Source organism: Streptopelia decaocto, assembly GCF_964273445.1.
Source record: "Streptopelia decaocto genome assembly, chromosome: Z".
NCBI classification, from domain to species: domain Eukaryota; kingdom Metazoa; phylum Chordata; class Aves; order Columbiformes; family Columbidae; genus Streptopelia; species Streptopelia decaocto.
Genome location: NC_138657.1, coordinates 20455441 through 20480047, shown reverse-complemented (window position 1 = coordinate 20480047; position 24607 = coordinate 20455441). Strand labels below are relative to the sequence as shown.

The 24607-nt window shown below is 39.4% G+C and overlaps 1 protein-coding gene across 13 annotated transcripts in view; it reads right to left on the bottom strand.

Annotated features, from left to right (window-relative positions):
- Window positions 1-24607, bottom strand: part of MPDZ (multiple PDZ domain crumbs cell polarity complex component) — a gene marked incomplete at its 5' end in the record, with an annotated part of 99074 nt that overhangs the window by 53748 nt on the left and 20719 nt on the right. For 12 of the 13 annotated variants that reach the window (XM_082075696.1, XM_082075692.1, XM_082075697.1 and 9 more), the window contains 12 exons: window positions 161-277; window positions 1868-2077; window positions 4693-4878; window positions 5837-6004; window positions 6647-6793; window positions 7977-8056; window positions 10254-10343; window positions 11632-11827; window positions 13523-13611; window positions 15784-15898; window positions 21468-21671; window positions 22847-22975. In XM_082075696.1, the coding sequence (XP_081931822.1) occupies window positions 161-277; window positions 1868-2077; window positions 4693-4878; window positions 5837-6004; window positions 6647-6793; window positions 7977-8056; window positions 10254-10343; window positions 11632-11827; window positions 13523-13611; window positions 15784-15898; window positions 21468-21671; window positions 22847-22975 (1731 nt within the window). The remainder of the gene's footprint in view (window positions 1-160; window positions 278-1867; window positions 2078-4692; window positions 4879-5836; window positions 6005-6646; window positions 6794-7976; window positions 8057-10253; window positions 10344-11631; window positions 11828-13522; window positions 13612-15783; window positions 15899-21467; window positions 21672-22846; window positions 22976-24607) is intronic. The other variant, XM_082075694.1, reaches the window with a different exon arrangement.

The following is a 24607-nucleotide window of genomic DNA, read 5'->3' as shown; positions in this document are numbered from 1 at the left end:
AGATGCCAGTTTCTACCATGTGAAGACCCATCGCAACTATGGTGGATGAGTACTGTAGTGACAGTAAACACTAAAAAATAAGCATGAACAGTGACAAAGCAACCCCTTTCATTACAAAATGCAAAGACTTAGGAAATCTTCGGTAAGTTGGGCCACTAACCAGAGCCAGCTCAGCACGGAAGAGGGCTGCATCAGCTGGCCCCTCCTCCTCAAGTGACTGTGAAGTGTAGAAAAAGCAATCTTCCTTAGCAGAGACATAGCCCTCCTCTGGTGAAAGCTGCAGAAAGAATGAAGCTCTGAGTTGGATGAGTGGCCAGGACACAGGGCGTGCAGAGCACGTTACGTGTCGGGGTTTAGAGAGGCAAATGAATTCCAAATGCAGCAAAGAGTTCATTTCAATCACAGTCACAGTGTTGGGCAGGTAAAGAGACAATTTTTTTTTTTAATTACCTGAACTGATTCAGCTTCACATCTCATTTTTTTAATCTCCAAGTAACAAAAAAGGCCTATTCAGCTAAACCAGGGCCCAAAGCTTAGTCTGAATTCATTTTCAATTTCTGCTCTTATTAAACATATACTAAAAGTGCTATCAGAGTTGCCATCACGGAAAGAGCCTAACAGCAGAGGCCTTTACAACCTTGCTAGCACAAAGTAATCTTGTTAGGAGACAGGAAGACTGCATCCACTGTCTGTGTTTTTAGATTGTATCTGCCAGGTGAAGAGCCTCAAGAGGAAAAAACATCATTCTGACTAACAACCAGTAGCCTTTCCCAACATAATTTGATGCTAGATGTATTTGTCTAGTACTACAAAGAAGCCAGTGACTATCCACAATGTTTAATTAGTTGTCAGGCATAATACATGAAATACTGAAGTGTAAATACTGAATGTTTACAAAATACTAGGAAGAGCAACGAAAGCCCCATGCATTTTCTCTTTTAGAGTGACATCTTAAGTATGAAAATGTCAATTTGTTAGACATTTTAGTGTGTAACAGAGTCTCCACTACAAAAAAATGAATTTAACAAAGCAAGTTTAAAAAGTTCCCTCTTCTTAAACATCAGCCATTCCCACCCACTCGCTCCACAGGGATCCACTAGGAATGAAATTTGATATCTGCATCCACAAAGATTACAAGATTATAATTTCATGAAAAGCAAAAATGAACCCCAAAGACTGCATTTGGGCTCATAGTGAAAAGTATCTTCTTTGTATGTATAAACTGATGCTATTCTACTGATTTGGATTTAACACACCAGAGACACTAGTCCATTAGCATCCTTACTGTAAAACAGTATCTCAGTAACTGTAGGTCTCCTTCAATTTCATTCTTCTAATTGCTACAGACCACCTTCTAAATCAAGCCTGAAATTACTTATGGCTGTACTAAAATAACCAGTCTGAGATATATGAACTGAAGACTACTCACCATTCTTTAAAGTAAAGTGCACAGTCTAAAAACAAAGACTGTGTATGTACAATACGTTGCAAAGCAAAGGCACAGGCAAATTCCAGGCAAATCACAAAAAACTGACATCACCATCTCATACATTCAGAGATTCTTGTAAAGTGTACAAAAGCATGCCTGGCAACTTGCAGCCCTGAAAGATTGTGCTGGTTGCAAGATGCTTCGGTGTTTTCTCAGCTGCAAGACAGGTATGCCAGGTCCTGCAATCACTACACCAGTCATACACTATACAGGCCACTCCTACATGCAAGGAGATACAGGACAGTTTAAAAACAGTTTCTGGATCTTTCAAGTCACCCAGCAGCACCCCAATGCAAACAAAGTGTATGCAGAAGTCACGATCATCATGTACCAGCTTAAATGACATGAAAAGCACCCATCAAACTCCCAAATCCTTACAGGCAGTGGTTTGGCAACTCCTATTTTAACTGTTCCTGCTGGGGCTCCTTTCAGTGCTTGTACTGCTTCCTCCAGGCTGCCACTCTCCAGGTTGATATCGTTGACAAACATAAGCCGATCCCCAGGAAGAAGTCTGCCATCTTGCTCAGCCACTCCCCCAGGAACTAAGGAGCGAATCACAATTACGGTGTTTGCTGGATTAACAGGATCCTAATTAAATAAAAGGAAGAAAAATATTTCATTTTATTTACTCTTTTATGTTTTGAGAGGCTAATTTTTATGCAGAATTCTCATCAGGATCATACCCTCCTGTCCACACCGCCCATATATTTAGATTTCCACCTATTTTAAATTCTTAAATGTGAAAGTTATTACTTCTTTCTAGGTGATGTCCCATCACATATCTTCAGAATAAAATACTGCTAAATTGCAGAGTGCTGTTCTTACTGTAATGAGTGATTACACACCAGAAATTCAAATACTTCCTACTGCGATGACAGCATTGCAGACTTCATCCTCCCTTACACTCTGTGGTTTAAGAATACAGCTGGGCAGTGCAGCCTGGGGCAAAGTTAACATGTGCACTTCTGGTGGAACAAAGGGCTTATTTTCAACAACCCTCTTGTATTTCATGGCACCAGATCTTGCTCAGCTGAGAAAGCACTTTTTAAGAGGCAAGTCCTTGTTCATGCCTAATTAAACACTCCCACTTTATGGGAGACAGGAACATACCAATACAGCACTCTAATCAACAAGACACAATGAAGTGCTGTTTGCTTTTAAAAAAGAAAACTGAGTAGAAGTCCCCATCCTTCAAAACATTGATTTTTATAAAAATGATAGCATCAAATACTACAAAATACAAAACCAGGAACATACGACTCTGTTATAACAATTATCATAGGAGCACACATTTGCCTGATTCTTTATAGAACTGCATTCCCAAGGAACACTATTACATGTTAACGTTTCCAACAGAAGAAAATTCATTTGCACAGAAAAAAGCCAATAAATGTAATAATGTATGAGCTTGACTGATAGAAAAAGGAACAGAAAAGCAAACATCTACAAACTGGCATGCAACTGTAACAACTTTCTATGCCAAGATGTGCATCTGGAAAGATGAACAATGTCAAGGCAGCACCTAAAACCACAGGACTTGGAGACTGATGAAGGAGAGATGTTGAGGAAGGGAGAGAGGGAAGGACACTAAGACCCTTAATACTCCATGGCAGTTAACACAGTAAAAAGAGCCATAGAACACATCACAAGTGGAAATATTACTGGCATTGCCAGAGAAAGAACTTAAGCCGGAACACTGATGTCTTCCTCACTATTTTAACAAGTATTTACACTGTCACTTTAAATGACACTGCACAACACATTTTTTGAAAAAAATCACGTCTTTAGTGTATGCTATAGTCTTCCCTGGGTGCAAGAAATTATGTAGACTTTCCCACAGGTTTGCCACTATATAAAACATGAGGAATGTACTAGTAGAAATATAATTGTTTTTAACTTTAGTCACCTTTCATTGAAAATTAAATACAAAGATAAATCTCACTATAAACTTATTGTCCACAGTCTTAGACAAAAGCAGAAACTTCAGTGGCAAAATGAAACATTTTAACCACATCTCAAAGGAGACAGCATAGGACAAATCATAAATACAACATTAAAAAAATGTAATTTTCAGAAAGCTGACTACAGCTATAGTGTAATGAAACTCACATTTGCAAAACATATGAAACAATTTAAGGTATTTCCCATAACTTTTTAGTATTACTACCCATAAAAAAAATAAAGTAACTAACCACACAAGCAACCACCATTTGTGTCAATGCTTCAGAAGAGGCTGAAGCAAAAACATGGTGCTGACATGGACTCCAAATACTCAGGCTCGGCCATGGTATTTCACTGCAGAGCATCATGAGCAACACATTAAAAAGTAATTACCATTTCATAAAACATATATTTGACTATGCCTTCATCCTTCAGATTATTAAACTACACTGCTCCTCATCTGTACCAGTGTGCAAATACAAAATACTACTACTAATTTCCACGTGGAAGTAACCTCCAGAACAAATGCATAAATTCTTAGGGACAAGATCCAGCAGAGGCTTGGGAGGAGACTGGGTCCTGCAGTATCACCAAAGAGCTGGGCAAAAGCCTACGCTGATCACAGGGAGATATTACTTGACTTTGAACAGATTAAAAATTACCCACTGTGACAAGTGGAAACAGGAAGAACATTTATTCTGGGATCCCTATCAAGCGCAGGCAGGAGACAGGCAACGAGCTGTTCATCAGGACACACCAAGAATCACAACTTGAGATACTGAGGAATTTTGAAGTCTAACACAAAATGAATGGGGGTTAGGGCACATCCTGGACAGACAGCAGCTAAGCAAGCGATTTCAGAATTGCAGTTCTGGATTTTAGTAAATCCTGCTTTAAGAACCTAAGTCCTTTATTGGATTCTGCCCTAAGTACCTCACTGCAGGTGCAAAACACATGGCTAAATGCCTGAATATTCTGATCACATCATTCATTGCCCCAGAAGCACTAGCAGATGAGCTCTCTGAAGTCTTTAGTATATTATGGATTACCTGTTTTTCTGGATCAGTATCACCATTACCCTTAGAACATGTAGCCTTACTACAGTAAGAGGAATAAGTAATATAGCGACCAGCAGTGACATCCATTTAGCTTTACTGTATTGCTTGGTTTCCATTAACATTTACCCTTAAAATACATGCTTAGATCATATTGTGAGATCCAAACAATACAAAGTATTTTGTTCTCAAGAGTGCAGAAGTTACCTGGTAGTCCAGTATGCTAAATCCCAGTCCGACACTCCCTTTCTCCAGTTCAATACGCTGCACTTCTGTTTCCCACATTGCCAAGGACGAGCTTTGCACCTCTTCCATACTCTGACCTTCATCAGCTATTTCCAAAGCTGTTCCTTCTGTGTCTGAGGAGCCAATGAATCCAAGATCTATATGAGCCTGAGAAAAAACAGTGAATGTTCATCAATAAAATGTAAATATTTGTGAATGTGAAGAGAGAAAACTCTGTTCAGAAAGAACAAGATAAAAACTATGTGATGTCTAAACACAGAGAAAGTGCAAGCACTCAGCAAAGTTAACAAAGAAACCTGATAAACCCAACACTGAATTCACATATGCTTGTAACAAAATAACTATGTTGCAAGTATATGAAAGTACTCACTGGAAAAAACACAAAATGGAATTTCTGTCAAACTCAAACCTTCAGAAAACTTCATTAGTAAATGTATTTCAAATATACAGCAAATATCTGTTATTAGACAGTATATCTAAAAATATGCCATGATCTGAATGTAATAGCACTGACAAGAGTCAGACCATTTAAAAAAGGAGAACAGACACAGACACTCTTCCCTTGGTTTCACAGGAAAGCTTAGGAACAACAAGCTGAACTGGATGCCTCACCCAGAACTCAAACTGTGTGTCTTTTCATACAAATGCTATTGCTTTGTATACTACACAGCAGACCACTGGTATGTGTTTAGTACATCAAGCTGCCCAGAGTTTCGCACTTATGAGTGAAAGAAGTGTGTCTGTCAGTGACCACATATGCACTTCTGCACAACACAGAAGGCAAAGTATAAACCAGATTAAATTTCTTCAGATTCTAAAGAACACACAGTTCACCTTACCATACTCTCACGGCCCACCTGCAAAACATAAGTTAAGGCCTTGGGTAGATAGACCTGCATCACAGAATATTTCTGCCCATGACCTACCAGGATTGACATCTCTGGTTGGCTTTAAGAATGGCTAATGAACATGATTTGCCTTTTTCTACTTACCTAGTTCCAAGTCCTAAACTATTACATCATACTTCTAATCTTGTACAATAACTTCGCACGTTTTGGTCAAAGAAACAGTCATTTTCTAAGTGACTTTCTGAAAGACAAAATACCTTTTCTGTGAGCTGCACCTCAGATAGACTTAGACTCTCCAGAACTTCTGGGTGAGTGATGGGGGGAGCTACCGGACGACAGCACACCATTGTCACTTTAATAGGCAGTTCTTTCAAGATATTGACCACATCCTTGTGGTTTTCTCCAAGCAAAGAGATCTCATTCACCTTAATAAATAAAGGAAACACAGTGCTTAGAAATACAATGCACAAAAATCGGTTAAAAAGAAAAAATCCCAAACCACTAAACACCTGATTAAAAAATAAACAAAAAATCCACAAACCAAAAAAAAAAAATCAAACGCGACACATTAATGGACATTGCCAACCCTTAATTTCTACTAAATTTTGTGCTGAGAATCAGTACATACTTAAGTTTGAACTGAATGGACAGTCTCGCAAATTGATTGCACACCACCCTATGAACACTACATACTCTGTCACTTCATGTTTCTTGCATTCACGTGGACCAAATTCACATTTTAATTCTAAGAAAATTATTTAGAAAAGTAAATAGCTACTTAGTCTCTTCACTGTGTAAGGATGTTCCTATTGAACCAATGCTTTTGCTAGGTATTCTTTTCTGGTGATTTTGAACCATATTTAAAAAATCAGGTGTCAGGGGAGAAATGCATGTAAGAATATGCATTCACATAAATTCACATATGAAGCGACTGCTCAAGCCCTTCTGGTTACACCTGGTATGTAGTTAAATATGATACATTCCCAAAGTCATAACCTGTGAGAAGCAAGTCACTGCTGAAAAATCTTATTGAATGCAGACTAAGATAAGGCAGCATTTTTCCTTACTTCCAGCAGCTCATCTCCACTGAACAGCTTGCCACTTCGTCCAACTGGACCCTCTGGTAAGATGGATCTGATGAAATGATGTCCCACTGTAGCTTCAAGGCTTATCCCTAACCCACTGCTTTCACTAAATTTGTTAACTACAGCCACCTAAAGTAAGATAAAGATATGATTACTTTTGACATATTTACAGCTGTACCTGTTACCTTCCATTTAAATTTATATACAATGAGGTGAATATTCCAGAAATGAGAAACCAGAAATAGTGTCAGGTCTAATGTAGACTTTTAGACTGTTACTAGCCTAGGTTTTTCAACAACACCTGCAGCACAGAAGAAAAAAAAATGTAATTTTAACTTCCCAATAAGAAAAGTATTGAGAGGGAAAACCAAATACCAGATAAAAAACTAAAATCTGCAGGTAATATTCAGTGAAAGTTATACTATCACAAAATAGCAGACTATTCTGGAAAGGAAACTACTGTCACAGATTCACTAATGTTTATCCAGAAACCACAACAGAGCAAAACACTGTTTGGAGTAATACAATTATGTTGCCCCATGCACATGGACAGAAAACCAGCATCAAAGACTCTGTTTTACCTTCCTTTATGTGGTGCTTCAGACTCTTACATAAGAAGAAGAAAAGTCCCTTAAGCACAGAAACTGAAACAGAGTCCAGTCCAGTATGATCTGTGCCAGATAAGGAAGAGGGTCTGCAATGCATTTGTGTAAAAATGTGACAAATCCTTGTATCAGGGGACAGTCAGATAAAAAAATGAAACTTTGATCCCACACCACCTCAGCGTAAACAAGTGGGAACAGTGTATGACAAAAATATACCTAATAATACATACTTTGACAGAGACTACAGCTTTGGCACAGAATTTTGAACTAAGTCATAAACTCAGATACTGCTTTTCAACTGTATCTACAGGAAACCTCCTATGCATTATTTAGATCATTACATCAAACAATTCATTCAGAATGCAGAATGGGTAGGCATTTCAAGCACTAGCTTCAAATTCTGGCTAATGAAGGGAGCTTTGAAGTTCACCTTAAATATTATTTTTTTTCCTCTAATACACATTTATCCTCTTGAAGCTAGGAAATCTGTGCAACGATACTCATAGGCAATACAATCAATACAGAAGAAGATATACCTGTGTTCAAAATTTATAATTAAAATCATCTCAACAGATTAAGGAGCTTATGTATGATTTTTATAAATAGTGGAAAAAATTCAGTACAAAGATACCTGCATCTGTATGTTAGCAACATCATAGGTGGACAGATAAAAGGGTATTTAGTAAGAGTAATCAAAATTTACCTACCACTATTTCATAATTTGAACCCATAATCCTCTGCCACTTTGCCTTCGTAGCTGCTTCTTCCGTAGGAGTTAGCTGGAAATCTAAAAGTTATGTCTGAGATTACTGTGACAAAAAGTAAAATAAGCTATTTATTCCTACAACTGATAAAATATATGAACTATGCAAGACTACATAATCATTCCCATTATGCCAAAACTCTCCTAAATATAACTAAAAACTTGACATGTTTTGTCTCACCAGGATTGGGTTTACCAGAGGAAAAACTTGCAAAATAGTATTGGATCTTGCCCCTGTAAAACTAACTTGACAGACATGAAGTTCAGACAAAAACTTTGGTGTGAATAGCTGGGAAGCAAGAACACACACTTAAACCAGCCTCAGGGTTGGGTGAATTTAATGCAACTTTATGAGACAATGGGCACAAAGCAAATGAAGAAGTCACATGCCCCAGGCATTTGTTAAACCAGACTGTATGTGGGCTGATCGATTCAGGGGGATGGTTGAAATACTCACCTATGTGATACTGCATACAGATCCTGCATTTTACAGTGTCCAAGGAAAGTTTTCAAACAAAATCTGGAAGTTTTGTACTTTCAAGACTATGAGCACAACTGTAACAGATTTTTTGAAACCGCGGACCCTAGAGGGCAGTGAGATATCTCAAGTACTAGCTCTTTTTTTTTTTTTTTTTGTTACATTCACAGATAGGCACACATAAATTGAGAAATAATTCTAATAGCTAAAGAGCAGAAATGAAATTGGAAGGGAATGAGGGGAAAAAAGGAATGATGTGAAAAATACAACAGGCTAGGCAGAAAACTGCAGCAGCTCTTAGCTTGATTGAAAGTTTATCTGCAGGGTGAAAAAAACAGAGGAATGCTTTCCTCCTGCTCATTTTCCCCTCACTGACACTGTTTAGATTCTATGGCAGGAAACAATAAAAAGCAGTATTCAGATACAATAGTCAGCAAACATGGCAGACTTAACAGGACCCTACATATTCAAGGTCCATGGTTTGTACTGTGCCTACACTAAGTATCAAACTCTTCAGATCTGAATGCTTGTCACAGGCAAAGACTAGAATCTTCATTATAAGATCAAGTTTTCAACTCTCACTGACTTTTAGTGAGAATTTTAAGTGACTAACAGCTTCAGACAGTGTTTTTAACCTAGTCATTGCTCAGGAACATTACTAAAACATTACTAAAAATAGAGGCAGGTGTTGAGTGGCCTTCAAATATGATAATACCTTCCCCAAAGCAGAGACCTTGCAGTATTTGAAGGAAAGGTGTTAAGAAGAATTCTTCAGCTATCCAGGATAATGGAAAGCATGAGTTATGAAAAGATAAATATTACAGAACTCATATGGGTGATGCTTTTCCGCTGCCTTCTAGCTCAGGAAGTAAGATAATGCTAGAAAACCATGAAGTGCTGTCTCAATCTGGAAAGCATATCATCACATTGGGACTTCTGAAATGCAGCACAGGGACCTAACAGCTCAAGAGGGAAAGCAAAATACCCATTAGAAAATAAGAATTTCCACAAAGAGTAAGGAAAACATCAGAGCAAAGCAGAGCATCAGAACTGACTGAATTTCAAACATTATCAGATAACACAGATTGAAATGAATAAAAGCTCAGGAATTTTTGAAAAGGAAGCTGACCAGAAGAGGTGGAAGTCCTGGGACTGTAGCTGGGCAGCTGCAGTCAGCTAGAAAGGTAAGGCATGTTGTGGCACGAGGAGGGGGAAAAGTTGAATACACAACTAGATTAAAAAGAGTAGAAATACAAAACTAGACTAAAAAGAGGGCTGAGCATATAGCAAAGCCAGACTGCTTCATGAGACATCTTTGACACATAATTAGCTTCAGAGACATACAGTAGTCAATGATGTTACAGCATTGAATAGCACATGCTTACGTGTATAGAATCATAGAATCACAGAAGCATTTTGGTAGCAAGAGATCTGCAAGATCCTCGAGTCAAACCATCAGCCTAACACTGGCACTAAATCATGTCCCCAAGAACGTCATCTATATGTCTTTTAAACACCTCCAGGGATGGTGACTCAACCAATTCCCTGGGCAGCCTGTTCCAGTGCTTGACAACCCTTTCCATGAATAATTTTTCCTAATATCCAACCTATGAATACTTTCAGTTTCTAGCTGTACCTCAGCTACATAGCACAGAGGAGATGGAAAGGCACACAGAACACCTGATCTTTGTGTAAGCACAACCAAGCACATTTTCAGAGAATAAAATATTAAACATTGTGAACCTGTTTCCAGTTGTTTCATGTCCTCTCCAATCTTTACCACAGTGGCACTGCATGGCAGTGATGGGGATCCCTGTTCTGTTTCACTGTTATCTGGAAAAAGAAGAAGTCTTTTCAGCTACTTCATGTCTTTAAACACTCATCAAGCTCACAGGCATGCCTCAGGGAACTGAGTCTCTATTAACTGGACCTATATTTAGCAAATGAAATCTGGCATGATGGGGCTGGAAGAAATGCCATATTTAAAGACATTTTGTCTTCTGTTAAAGTTTTGCCTTCTCCAGTGAATTTTTCAATGAAATAAGAAGGGGAAAAAAAAAAAAAAAGCACAGCTATCAGTAGCTGCAACTCGATGACTGAAAGAAAAGTTACTGGAAAGCATATGTTCTTTAGCACTCTTGTATTATCTTTGGGTTCTCTCCCTTCGTGCAATTCAGGAAGCTGACACCAAAAACCAAAAATGCTACAGACTTGGAGACTGGCATACCTGATGGACTTTTCACTTGTAGAAAGACTCTCCTACCACAGAGTTCTGTTAGGTATGTTGCTGGCTGTCAGCTCTCTTGTACATCTCTAGGCTGGATAAACTTGTGCTAGAGGTTGGAATGAGAGGGTGCCATACAGACATCACACTACTGGGTCTTTCAAAATCTTGTGAAAGGTGAGGATTATGTCTCAGTCTACAAATTGTCATATACTTCTGCTGATATCAATCTGTAACACAAGTAGCTAAAAAAAAATTGGTTTGTGCATCCAGCCTCTATGCAGATACTCTATCCAAACACACTGACTTTCAGGATCTGGCACATATCCTTCAAGATTTGCACAGTCTAAATTTAAGTTTCACTAATCTCACCTCATCAGCAGCAAAATGAGTATTGGTCATTGGCTTCTGAACTTTGTACACCTATACAGTTAATGCCCTATCACACTATTAATAATCTCTAGATATAGGCTACTCCTCTCATACCTCAAGTTTGTGAAATTGACATGGAAGAGTGAAAGGAACTGAGACTTGCTTTTGCTCATTGTGGAGGGTATCTCTTTGCTTGTTCTTGAATGCAGCTTTCACCCTTGAGCACAAATAAAACATTCACTGCCTTCTTACCATTTGAAGATTTGCAGGATCAAAGTCTTTAAGCAATTCAGCCAGAAGTGCAATGTAGTGCAGAGCTTTCAACACTCACTTTGAAAATGTAGCAAATAATACCACTGTGTCTAAAAGATTAATCTAATAGTAGACCAAATTCTCCCCTCATGTACAGCAGCCCTCTCATCACTAATAGCTACACAGGATGAATCCGGCCCATTTTATTTCCAGTTTGCAATTGAGAAGAAAAATGTTTCAAGTCAACTTTAAAGCAAAGCCAGTTTTAATTACCTTTGGCTGCGCTACTATCCATTGTTTGGAACAGTAAGTCCTTTTCAACAGCAGCACTGAAGTCCTCCTGGGGATGAATATGATTTTCCTGCTTAAGCCCTCTTCTGATCAAAGTGAGCCGAACCGTTTGTCCCGTGTGCCGCAAAACATCAACTGCTTGCTGGTTAGTAAAACCCTGAAGATTTGTTCCATCCACCTGCAGGATTAAGCAGCTTTTCAGCTCACAAGACATCACCCAGAAAAAAAAAAATGTTCAGCACAAACTAATATGGCAAACTCTCAGCATCTGTTAGCCTGAGCACAAAGAAATGGAAGCACAAGAACAAAAACCTGGCCGACTTAATGATATTAGATGCACTAAGCACTTTCACCAGCATGTGTATCCCACAGCGATGTAACAACCAGTACCACAGCAAAGTCAGGAGTGTCTAGGAGCGCTTTGGGTGCCCACCACAGTAGGGCCAGGCAGATCTGCTCTGCGAGGTGGGAGAAGACACAGCATGTGCTGCGCAGGGCATGCTGTGCAGCCTGTCTGCCTGACCTCCCACCATCCCCGCCTCAGAGGAGAAAGTACTGGGTGAATAAACCAACACAGACATGGCCAGGGGAGCTGAGGAGGGGCGGGTGAGGAGAGACACATCCGTCCATTGTGGTAGGAAGAACTACAGAGCACAGTCATTCTGAGGCCAAGTAACATCAGACACAGAGAAGTCTAGTACTGAACACCATGAAGTCCAATTTCCCAATCAAATGCTGTCCCAGGCAGCGAGATGTTATCTCTGGGTCCATCGTTTCAAATTTTAAAGAACAAGATTTTGGCTTCTTTTGTTTGAAGCTACTCCATTATGTCATTAACTCACGATTTTTTTTCTGAAACCCAAGACTTTGGCATTTCTCAGTTTCATCCCATTGTCCCCAATACATGCCACTGCTAATTCCTCTTCTCCCTGAAAACTCCACGTGATCCTGTCCTGTCTCTGTCTCACCCCTCAATGCCTTTAAATTCTAAAATACTTCTAACAATACTATATTCCTGACTCCTGTAGTTGTTTTGGTCTATCTATACAACAGACATATTCCATTATTTTAATTCCTCCAGCATGAAGTATTACTCCCTCCAGACCCTTAGTCATTTTGTTGCCCTTCTTTGAACTTCTTCCAACTCTGGGCTCTTCTAAATATAAAAAGTAATTAAAATTGAGCTGGGGTTATTTAATCTTTCCTCCATAATTAAACAAACCATATTTACAAAATTATTATTATTATCCTTTTGTCTGAGGTCACAAATCTCTTTCTCCTCCTGCATCCACAATAGAAGAAGAAACCAAATTTCGGAATAATCAATTTTAGCCATTTGTACTCAGCATTTAAATCATTATAAAACCTATATATACTTCTATTTATAAATACACAGGCACATTTGTACTTGGGGAGAGATCATAACTTTTCCTCAGTGCTGTCCTCACACAAATGCAAGGCCAGATCTACAACAGCCACGAAAACATGGTTCCTGCATTTATGACCTGACTTCCACCACACAACAGTTGACTCACAAAAATATTTTCTTCTTTCTCTGACTATCTAAGGCTTTAACGACATACTTTTAAAAGTAATTCTGGAAACAGGTACTTAATATTAATCAAACTTTGAAACTCTACCTTTCAAAGCTCCTACTGGTAAGATACACACATATAACACAGAACTTCTTAAGAAACATGTTACACACAGATTGATAATCAGAAAGATAATGTGACTGAATACTCAGTCAAAAAAAGGACTCACCATTTCAATACCAATCCTAAATGTTTCAGAAAAGTACTACACAAGCATACAACTTAAAGAAGCAGAGTTTTGCAGACAAGTGAGCTAATTTCTTTCTGTGTTTACTTACAACAATAATTTGATCTCCCACATGGATTCTGCCATCATGTTCAACAGCACTGCCTTTTGTAATGCTTTTCACAAAGATACCAGAGGGTTCTGGGATTAAAAAAAAAAAAAAAGATAAAATTACATTAACTAATTTATTAAGAAACAAATTATATAATGCAACAACTTCCAACTAATGCCACCAATCAAATGGAGATAAGGAAAGAATCACCACAAAAATATAAGTTTCAAGTAAAACATGTATATTATTATTTTCCTAAAGGATGATTTTGATTAATGTAAGCTTGCATTGGACCAGATTTCATTTAAAATCTTACAATGCCAAATTCCAAATTCTTGCTGCAAAGAAGAGACATTCTGACATATTTTAATCTAAATGTTGAAATCAATATTGACAAAAAAGTACCCCTGACTCTTGGCGAGATTTAAAACTACAGGACAAAAAATTCAGTTTGAGTACACTAAACTGGTAAATTCTGTATTTCCTATGTACTTAATAACTGTTTAAGGAAATGCAAGTTTGGATAACCAAATGCATAAAATTACAAGCCAACAGGACTAGAACTTACATTTGAACAGGCTTTTAACTACAGTTGTCAGTATTTCAGCCAATTAAAAAAAAAAAAAGAAAAAAAATCCTAAACAGAACCATTTTAGACTGGCATAAGATCAGGTCTGAGGATCACCAGCCTGCAACATCGGTATCAGAAACCTTAACAGAGTCTACTTTCAACAAAAGCTCCAACTCTGTTAAATGAATATGTTCAACGGGAAGATAACCCACTACCAAGTGGGTTTTAACAGCTGTCAGGAAATCCCAGTGCCTTTGTAGACCTGAAATTCATGTTCTACTGGGCCTCAATATTACAAAAGTTAGCAGGAAGGAGGGTGAAACCTATGTTTTGTTCTAATTACTATATGCAGCTACAGATATATTTAAGTCATGACATTGACAATTCTTTTCTGGTTTTGTTTGTTTGTTTGTTTGTTTGTTGTTGTTGTTGTTGTTTTGTTTTTTGTGTTCCCCCCCCCCCCCCAGGTTTTGTGAATAATTGAATGGCCAGTCCTACTAACTACCAAAAATTTTTATATCCTGTAACAGCTGGATGGTAACATGGCAAGTTGCTATTTGTCATTCATGAAAGATTCAGCTGCAGTTATTGTAAAGCAGTATTTTATTACTGCTTCTCTGACAGCAAAGTTTTTCTTTAACTGTTAAGTCACAAAATTAAATGACATGCTCAGTTAGTTCCTAAGCAGGAGTATTTTTAAATGCAGCACAGTAATTTAAAATCGAAGACTGAAGAAACTCCAACACTAAATAACTTAAAATATGCTATATGATCTACCACATGTTGTACAACTTAATTTGCCTTTTAAAGATTCAACTCGAAGCTGCTTAGCAGTAAGTTTTGAGTGGACTTACACAAACTGTGACCATCCTGTCCTATGGAACAGGTTGTTAAAATTTAGTGCAGCTTCTGAAAGCCAACAGATTATGAACTGCCAATAACATGTGACAAATCTATCCACACATTTTTCTAACAATATATACATGGGTAGAAGTCAAACCACCAGCTCTTTGAGATGCTTTACAACACATTCAACAATGATCCATTCCTAGCAGTATTGCATTTGCCAAATCCCCCATAGGGAGACCTAACAGAGTTCTGGATTGTTTTCCTAAAAAACATAGTGGAAATTACAAAGTAAAATACAGAACTGTACATGAACACTGTTGCACTTCTTTATTTAAATTAACTGACTTACTTTCTGCAACAGTCCAGAGGTCAACAAATATTTATCGCATCCAGAAGTCACTAAGGAATTCCTGATCTGCCAGCAGTACTACACACATTGTTTAAAAAGTCATAACAATATCTTCAGAAAACTAATGCACTATCTTTCAAGAGCCTTTTAAAAATGAAAATGTAATGTATTATAAAAATCCCAACCAGTTCCAATTAAAATGCCTCAATCTATTTTAGAAGTGTTTTGTAAAAACATAAAAGCACAAGCGTTAGCCAAGAGTGAATTAAAAAATGCTGAGGTGGGAATTTATAATAAAACTGATTGCTTCTAATCTGAATGTCCTTCTCATAAAAGGAAAAACAATTCCCTTTTCTTTATGAACTTTAAAAAGATTTTAGATGATCAATGTTTTTTTAGATATGCTGTATCAAAACTAAAATCAAGACTTTGATGCACATACACCATAGTACACAACTGATTGTATACTAAACTGCAGGGATCAATTACTACCTGATGTTTTGTCTCCAACGTAACCAGCAATAGTTATTCCTAATCCCTGGATGTTTTTAGTGAGTTCAACATTAAATTTCTCCCCATCTTCACTGCTGTCAACAGAAGCATCTGCCTAAAAAGAAAAGCATGATTAGAAAGGAACCTTTTTTCTTTAAAGATCCACCACATTCTTTGATGTCATAAACACATAACTTGTACACAAATGTAAAAAAAAGAAAGTACCAACTTTGCTTCTGCTATTATTTGGTATTCAGCAGAGAAACTATAGATATAGAATCATTCAGGGTGGAAGAGATCCTAAAGATCATCGAGTCCAACCACTAACCTAACTCTGGCACTATACCATTTCCCCAGGAACCTCATCTATACATCTACACATCAACAAGAGCAGCAACAGATATTCCTTAGCTGCCACCCAAGATGAGAAGGCCAACCACCTCAAGGGTACATATGATTACAGTGGATCCTTCTGCACCCCTCATGAGAAACCCTCATGCTCAGAGTACCTCTCTGAAGTGTCTGTACACCAACATGTAGCATAGGGAATAAACAAGAATGAAAGATCGATGTGCAGTTGCAGGGCCATGATCTCATTGCTATTACAGAGATGTGAGATAACTCACATGACTGGAATGTTGTTATGGAGGCCTATGTACTTTTTAGGAAAGATAGGCTAGCAAGGCAAGGTGGAAGAGTTGCTCTTTATGTGAGAGAGCAACTTGAATGTATCAAACTCTGCCTGAGGGGGATGAAGAATGAGTTGAGTCCTTGACTGCTAAGACAGGTCCTCCAGAATCCCACACCCTGGAGGTAAGAGAGCAAGTCTGGCAACAGGAAGGCTTTCCCTTGCTCGAGAAGGATCCGTTTAGAGTTCACTTAGACGAACTGGACACCTACAGATACATGGGCCCCGATGGGATGTAACCATGACTGCCAAGAGAGCTGGCAGATACTACTGCTAGGCAGCTCTCCGTCATTTTTGAAAGGTCGTGGAGAACAGGAGAGATGCCCGAGGACTGGAAGAAAGCCAGCATCACTCCAGTCTTCAGAAAGGGCAAGGAGGACCCAGGAGACTACAGGCCAGTCAGCCTCACCTCCATCCCTGGAAAGGTGATGGAACTACTTATTCTGGACATCATCTCCAAGCATGTGGAGGAAAATAAGGTTGTCAGGAGAAGTCAGCATGGATTCACCAAGGGGAAATCATGTTTGACAAACCTGACAGCCTTCTATGATGGTATGATGGGCTGGGTAGATGAGAGGAGAGCAGTGGATGTTGCCTACCTTGACTTCAGCAAGTTTTTGACACCGTCTCTCAACACATTCTCACAGGTAAGCTCAGGAAGTGTGGGTTGGATGAGTGCACAGTGAGATGGATGGAGATCTGGCTGGATGGCAAAGCTCAGAGAGTTGTGATCAATGGTGCAGAGTCTGGTGGGAGGCCTGTAGTTAGTGGGGTTCCCCAGGGGCCAGTACGCAGTCCGGTCTTGTTTAACCTGTTCATCAATGACCTGGATGAAGAGACTGAGTGCACCCTCAGCAAGTTTGCTGATGATACCAAACTGGGTAGAAGGGTTGACATGCCAGAAGGCTGTGCCGCCACTCAGCGAGACCTGGACAGGCTGGAGGACTGGGCAGAGAAGAACCTGATGCAGATCAACAAGGGCAAGTGTAGGGTCCTACACCTGGAAAGGAACAACCCCAGGCACCAGTACAGGTTAGGGGTGGACCTGCTGGAAAGCATCACTGCAGAGAAGGACTTAGGAGTCCTGGTGGAGAACAGTCCAGCAATGTGCCCTTGTGGCCAAGAAAGTCAATGGTGCCTGGGGTGCATTAAGAAAAGCCCGACCAGCAGGTTGAGGGAGGCTCTCCTCCCCCTCTACCCTGCCTTGGTGAGGCCTCATCTGGAGTACTGTGTCCAGTTATGGGCTCCCCAGTTTAAGAAGGACAAAGAATTACAGGAGGGAGTCCAGCACCATGCTACAAAACTGATGAGGGGTTTGAAGCATCTTTCTAAAGGGGAGAGACTGAGAGAGCTGGGTCTGTTCAGCCTGGGGAAGGCTGAGAGGCGATCTCATCAGTGCTTATAAATATCTCTCGGGTGGATGTCAAGAGGATGGGACCAGACTCTTTTCAGTGGTGCCCAACCATAGGATGAGGGGCAATGGGCACAGACCAAAGCACAGGAGGTTCCATCTGAATATGAAGAGAAACTTCTTCACTTTGAGGGTGACAGAGCACTGGAACAGGCTGCCCAGAGAGGTTGCAGAGTCTCCTTTTCTGGAAACATTCAAAACCTACCTATACACATTCCTGTGCAATCTTCTTTAGGTGAACCTGCTTTAATAGGTGGGTTGATTAGATGATTACCAGAGGTCCTTTCCAACCCCACCAATTCTGTGATTTTAAACATCTCCAGGAACGGTGACTGAACCACTTCCCTGGGCAACCTGTTTCAGTGCTTCACAACTCTTTCTGTGAATAAATTTTTCCTAATATCCATTCTAAACCTCCCCTGGCACAACCTGAGGCCATTTCGTCTCATCCTATCAGTTAATACTTGGGAGAAGAGACCAACGCCCTGCATGCCTACAACCTCCTTTGGTAGTTGTAGAGAGCCATAAGGTCTCTTCTCAATCTCCTTTTCTCAAGGCTAAACGACCCCAGTTCTCTCAGTTGCTCCTCATAAGACTTGCTCTGCAGATCCTTCACCAACTTTGTTGTCCCTCCCTGAACTTGCTCCAGCACCCCATTGTCTTTCTTGTAGTAAGGGGCCCCAAACTGAACACAGTATTCAAGCTGCAGCCTCACCAGTGCCAAGTACTGGGGGATAATCACTTCCCTAGTCCTGCTGGCCACACTATTGATGCACTCCAGGATGCTGTTGCTGTTTTTGGCCACCATTCTTCACTGTAAAGCAATGCAGATCATGCCCTCCGTCCCTCACTGCCCCTGGGATATTACCCTCTAACCTACAAAACGTTTTGGTGACAAAATCAACGGGTGAAATTTGTATAAATTAAACAATTAATCTCTTGTACAGTAAGATACACAAACCATGCTTAAATGTTAGAATATGTAGCTTGCTGATCTTCTTGGACCTCCTCAGAACCAGCTTTAGAGTGCTGTGTTACTCAAAAAGATCAAAATTACAATTTGTATTCTATTTATTTAAATTCCTACTAAATAACTAGCTATTTTTTCCTGTGCATGACAAATTTAAAACATAATAAAAGCGTTTTCTACTGAGGCAATTATATATTTTCCTTTTGAAAGACTTAAAAATTCTGTTTTTGAAAGCAGCAATTATACTTCCAGCTAGTTAAATAATGACAATATCCACTAACATCTACTACAATCCTCTGAATTTCAATAACAAAGAATGTTTAGGGTAATGAATTCATTTATTTATTGTTAGCGGCAGTACAATACGTATTATAATCCCATTTCAACAATATTGATTTCATATTAAAATTTTTAAAATCTACCTATAAAATTAAATTTCAACTTTTTAAAAAGTGTGGGGGGGTAATTTTTCATCTTTCAGCTGTGTAAACCAGATACTTACTAGCCACTTCTATAACTGATATGTATCAGTATATGATTACATTTACCAAGCTTCAGTTTCAGTGTATTTATGTGGACATCAATATTCATGCATATATTCAAATGGGATTTCATAAACATTATAGATATCTATCAAGATCCTGCTATAATTTGATTTTATTCTGTCCATTCTGCATGACAGATAGCAGCTAATATTTTTTAAAGTACAAATACTGCAACGAGACAGATCCAATCTAAACCCAGTCTGACCAGATGAGTAGCATGTGCCAAAATAAGACGACTTCAGTAGAGCTATGTATGATGTTACTTTACAAAAGCGAATCTGACTTCAGTTCTTCATCTAAGTAACTCCACACAAAACCACAGTCAAACACAAGAAGAATAAATTTCTACCTCTCCTCTTGATAATACAGGAGTATTTTAGCCACAGGTAATGTAACTAAAAAACTGCTCCAATTTCCGTAACCTCATAAATTTTTACAGGATAGACATCTACAAGGGACATAATGAGAAGTGCTCATTTTGGAAAGCCATTCTGCACTGACTAATAGCTTTAAGAGCATCATGTAGTCTTCATCCATCCTGTATCTGCCAGGAAAAAAACAGACTAACCAAGCTGTTTCCACCATCATCTTCACTCCAGGCCCAAATTAATATGGCTTGCAGCACCATCAACTGGGTGCTCCCTTCAAAAACAAAACTTCATGCTGACTGCAGCAGTTTTGAGATAGCCTGCCTCCTGCCAGGAAAGATGTGCCAGGAACAAGGTACTGAAAAGGATGAGAATGGAGAGGAAGGTGTCAAAAAAGTCACATTTTGCTACTTGGTGGCTTTGAGTTATTTCCTTGGTACTAGAAAGACAATATATGCTTCAGCTGCAGATACGGCCTTCAACACTGCACTGTATCACCTCAGAAAGGCAAATATTGAAGAAACATACACAGATGAAATTATCAAATTCAGCTTCTGAGACTGCTGCTTTTCACATAATTAATATATGGGCTAAATACTCATCCCTTTACCTAAAATACAGCCAGATTTTCATGCCTTTGAGTGATGTAGAGACACAGAAGTACCAGACTGTCTCTCTTAGATACTCAGAAGACTCCATGTTAAGATTAACTTTCTTTGCCTTAAAGCCACAGCAGACAGAATTAATACATTTGTTTTCCACAGATACCACTACAAAAGACAGAGGGAAGATAATCATAATCATGCAAAAATTGTTAAAGATTTTTTGCTTCCAAAGTGACCTATCTGAAATGTGTTTTGTAACTAGGAATGAAATGTCTAGAAAAACAACGGGAAAAAGTAAATAAAAAAAATTATTGTATTTAGTTGTAAGCTCAGAAACAATTACCTTTTTCTTCACTCAGTCACTACATGTAACCACATTTAAGTATATCTGCTCATAACTGTATGTGACAAAACACTACTGTTCCTGGCTCTCGTGAAACCAGGCTTTGCTGTAAACATACAAATGACCTGTTTGTAGAGGCTTTGAGGTGACAGGACATGATAATGTTTACAGCATTTTTTAAGTGGCTGACAGTTGTAGAGGAGTAATAGCACAGAAAGCACAATCATCAGCAGGGGAATAAGGGTAGCAGCTGGCTGACTTTTTTTGGAAGATGTCTAGCAAATGAGCAATGCCAGGTGATGCAGGAAAGCATCTGTGTGCTGGCTAGCACAGGGAGGAACTGTCTGATGAATGGTTGCAATGATATTGAAATAAGAAATGTTCCTTGAAAGGAAATGGACAGGCAGACAGAGAAATGCTGCAGAGCCAGCTTTGTCTGTCTGAAGAAAAGACTGCACAGGTTCAGTTACTCCCAAAGTATTATTGCACAATCACAAGCAACCCAGAATCAGAAGTTATTTGATCATACATATGGAAGTCCTAAGCTTTCATCCCAAAAGGCTTCAAGCATATAGGTCCTTGCATTATGGACTCCCAACATTTAATTCTCCCAGACTGTCAGCTGAGAACACCAATACTGGGAAAGAAAATCCTGGCTTTTGAGAACATAAGCGTGACAGACATTCAAACAGTAGTTAAAAGGAAGTCTGCAGTAAAAGTTTGCCATGAGTTACATATGTTCACTGTTGATTACCTGTTTCTCTGGTGTGGAGATGGGTACTGGTGTACCTGGAGGGACTGCTGGTGGAGGTGGCTCCTCAACAGGACCTCTTGCAATTACCAGTTTCACTCGATTTCCACACTGCCTCAGAACTTGTGCCACCTGCTCACTGCTCATTCCAGCCAGGTCCGTATCACCAATTTTCAAGATGTGGTCTCCACTACACAATCTCCCATGCTGGAGGAAGAATAATGGTGGAAAAAATACATTATCATCCTGCCATTCTTCTCATGTCCCATACAATTAGAAAAAGACCACATAGCTTTAGTCACTTTTAAGACATATGAACCAGGTGACTTTGGGGGGGGGGGGGCAAGTCAATATCCAGGTAACATGGAGAAGAAAAGTAGGTTGCACAATGACATACTAATTTTACTAGGCCTTTTCCCCAGAGATATCCAGGACATCCGTTTTCAAGCAGTTGAGCACAGAAAAAAATGCATATGGTTATAGTTACTGTCAACTGCATTTAGACTAGAGAACTTCAAGTTATTTCCAAATGCACTTCCAAAAGACAGGATACAAACTTATATTCGGCTTTGCACTTCTGTTTAAAAACTGGTCCCCAGGATTAATGCATTTCTCCCTTACTGTGATCCAGCTATCTATATTGGTTTACACTGCTTAACTCTCCTAGCAATTTATCTTTAATAAATAAAAAAGCTTCACATGAATCTAGCCCATATGAAAAGCATTATACAGGTCTGTAAAAGGAACCAATCTACCTGCTCAGGGAAAGAGTGCAGCAGTAAATCCTGTCCATGCATCTCCAGCCCCTGTTAGCAGGCACCATTTCTGTGGCTGGAAGACTGACCAGTCTCTGTGCCTGTTCAGTCCTCGACCTTCATAAACACCGTCCTAGACACTTGTCCACAGGGCAAGCTTGAAATGGACTGTGATCACCAATTTCAGTTCTCACAAGTTCTCCAGGCAGGAGCAGAGCCTATGTCCTGAGGAAGACACATGAAGCCACATGCTTCCTCCAAGCTTCAGTAAGCCCAGTGGAGAGAAGCAGATGCTCTTCTCAGCTGTTCAGGCAGAGCAAGTGTTTGGTGCCTCCCCACCTCTGGATTACAACCAGTATGTTAATGAAAGAATTAGGAGTCTAAATGCATTGGCACAAAACATGTATGATGTAAGAGGTTTGAAAATGTGATTTAGAGCCTAATCCAGCTTTTATATTCAAATACAGAGATCCCTGCATTAAACACACTTTTACTGAGGATAAACTTCACCACCAGCCCTCTCTTTTTCACACTTAAGAGGAAAATAGCTACCACTACTTAGCATGATTATAAAAGAGTAACTTCACACCTTACTGAACTATAAACAGAAGGGTAGGTTGAATTTACCTGATCAGCAACCCCTCCTGGGAGGATGGTTTTAACAATCACTCCAGTTGACTTTCCTCCAACTATTCCAAATCCCAAACCTGAGCCATCGTTCACCAACTCAATGGTCTCGACATGCTGCCAGTGCACCTAAAAGAAATAAATATAAATTGCAAATGATTTAAATAAGGACATACATACTAAAACTTGAAAAATATTTTCTCTTATTTCTTGGGTATGTTTTTGAATAAAGGAAGGTGGGAGGAAGGTGGAAATATGGGACCTTTCTAAAAATTACTATTAGGTATACGATTACATAACATTTAAGCAATAAATTGCTCATTCCACAACAGCTGGAACTTCTCTGGTACAAACCAGAGCTGGGTAGTAAGTCAGGCCTTTCAAGTACTTGCTGAATGAATTTAAGCAGCAACCTAGGACTGTCCACCTCCATGTCCACCTGCAATCAGTGAGAAAAATACAGCTGCCAGAAAACCTCACAAGGCTGAAAACTAAAATCTTCAGATAGATGCATGTTCACACTGGCCATTATAACAAAGCACAGAAGAAAGAATAAAGCAAATTCAGAGGTTAAGGCTGAAAGCAGCACCAGGTATTGTGAGGTATGCATGAGCAGAATTGCCCCTTGTATAACAAAGATTTCTGGGTTGTCTCATATCAACAGCACTGGAATGAAGTAGCTCTGATGGGAGGCTTCACGTTCTGAGAGAAGCAAAACTGCTGTGACAGAAGAGCTCACTGGTATGAGGCGGTACTGAAGGGACAACTGGAAGCTCCTGGTATTGTTTCTCCTGAAGAACAAACCACATTGTAAGCTCATCTGAAATGTAAAACTGCAGCTGGTACTCCACCAGATAGGATCTTGAAAATAAACAGTTATTTTGGAATAGCCAAGGTACTTCAAACTAAAAGCCCTTTAGTACCTGTTCAAGAATCCACAGTCTTATCCAAGGACAATCAAGCAAAGCCTGAAGGAAAAAGAACAGCTCCAGATAAGCTGCTTTACCCCAGCGTTTGAAAGTGAAGAGACACAAGGACTAGGTTTGAAAGTGAAGAGACACAAGGACTGGGGAAGGCATGCATAAGAAAAAAAACAGAAGGCGCTGTGGTAGGTTTGAAAGGAACATTTTTTCAAGCAATGGAAGCTGTTGGTAGAATATGGAGGCAATCACACAGAGAAAGATGTGCATCACAGGAATACTAGAAGAAAGCAGGCCTCTACTGTGTGCTGACAGGAAAAGCTAGGCCAACCAGTTTTATTCCTGCACACAGAAGAAACAAAACATTCTGAAATATCTTCACTAAAAGTTTTGTGCTAAGGACTAAAATAAACACTGACATGGCTGCTTTTTCCAGACTGGTTGCTCCGTATGCTTCCGGGTATCGACTGCCTTAAAGAAGGGTGACAGATGACTCAATAGTGAAACCTACAGAAACCGAGCATGGGCCATGTCATCTCAGGATGAGCCATTACACAAGGACAGCACCAGAAGAGAAAGTGCAGTGAAGATCACCACATTTCTGAGCTATGTTCTCTACACCTACCTATGCAAAAGCTTTCAAAAGAAAGGAAATGTAGCAGAGCTGTTCTCTGGGATCCTAGTGTGTCCCTGGACATGGCATTTTCACGGCTTTCTCTTGTAGCTCTACATGAGCCCCACCGCTAACAGAGAAGCAAACAGAGAAGCACCCACTCAGCTGGTGGTGCACATCAGATTGCAATGCCTCAAAAATCTTGTTTGCTCTAGAAGAATGGAAAGA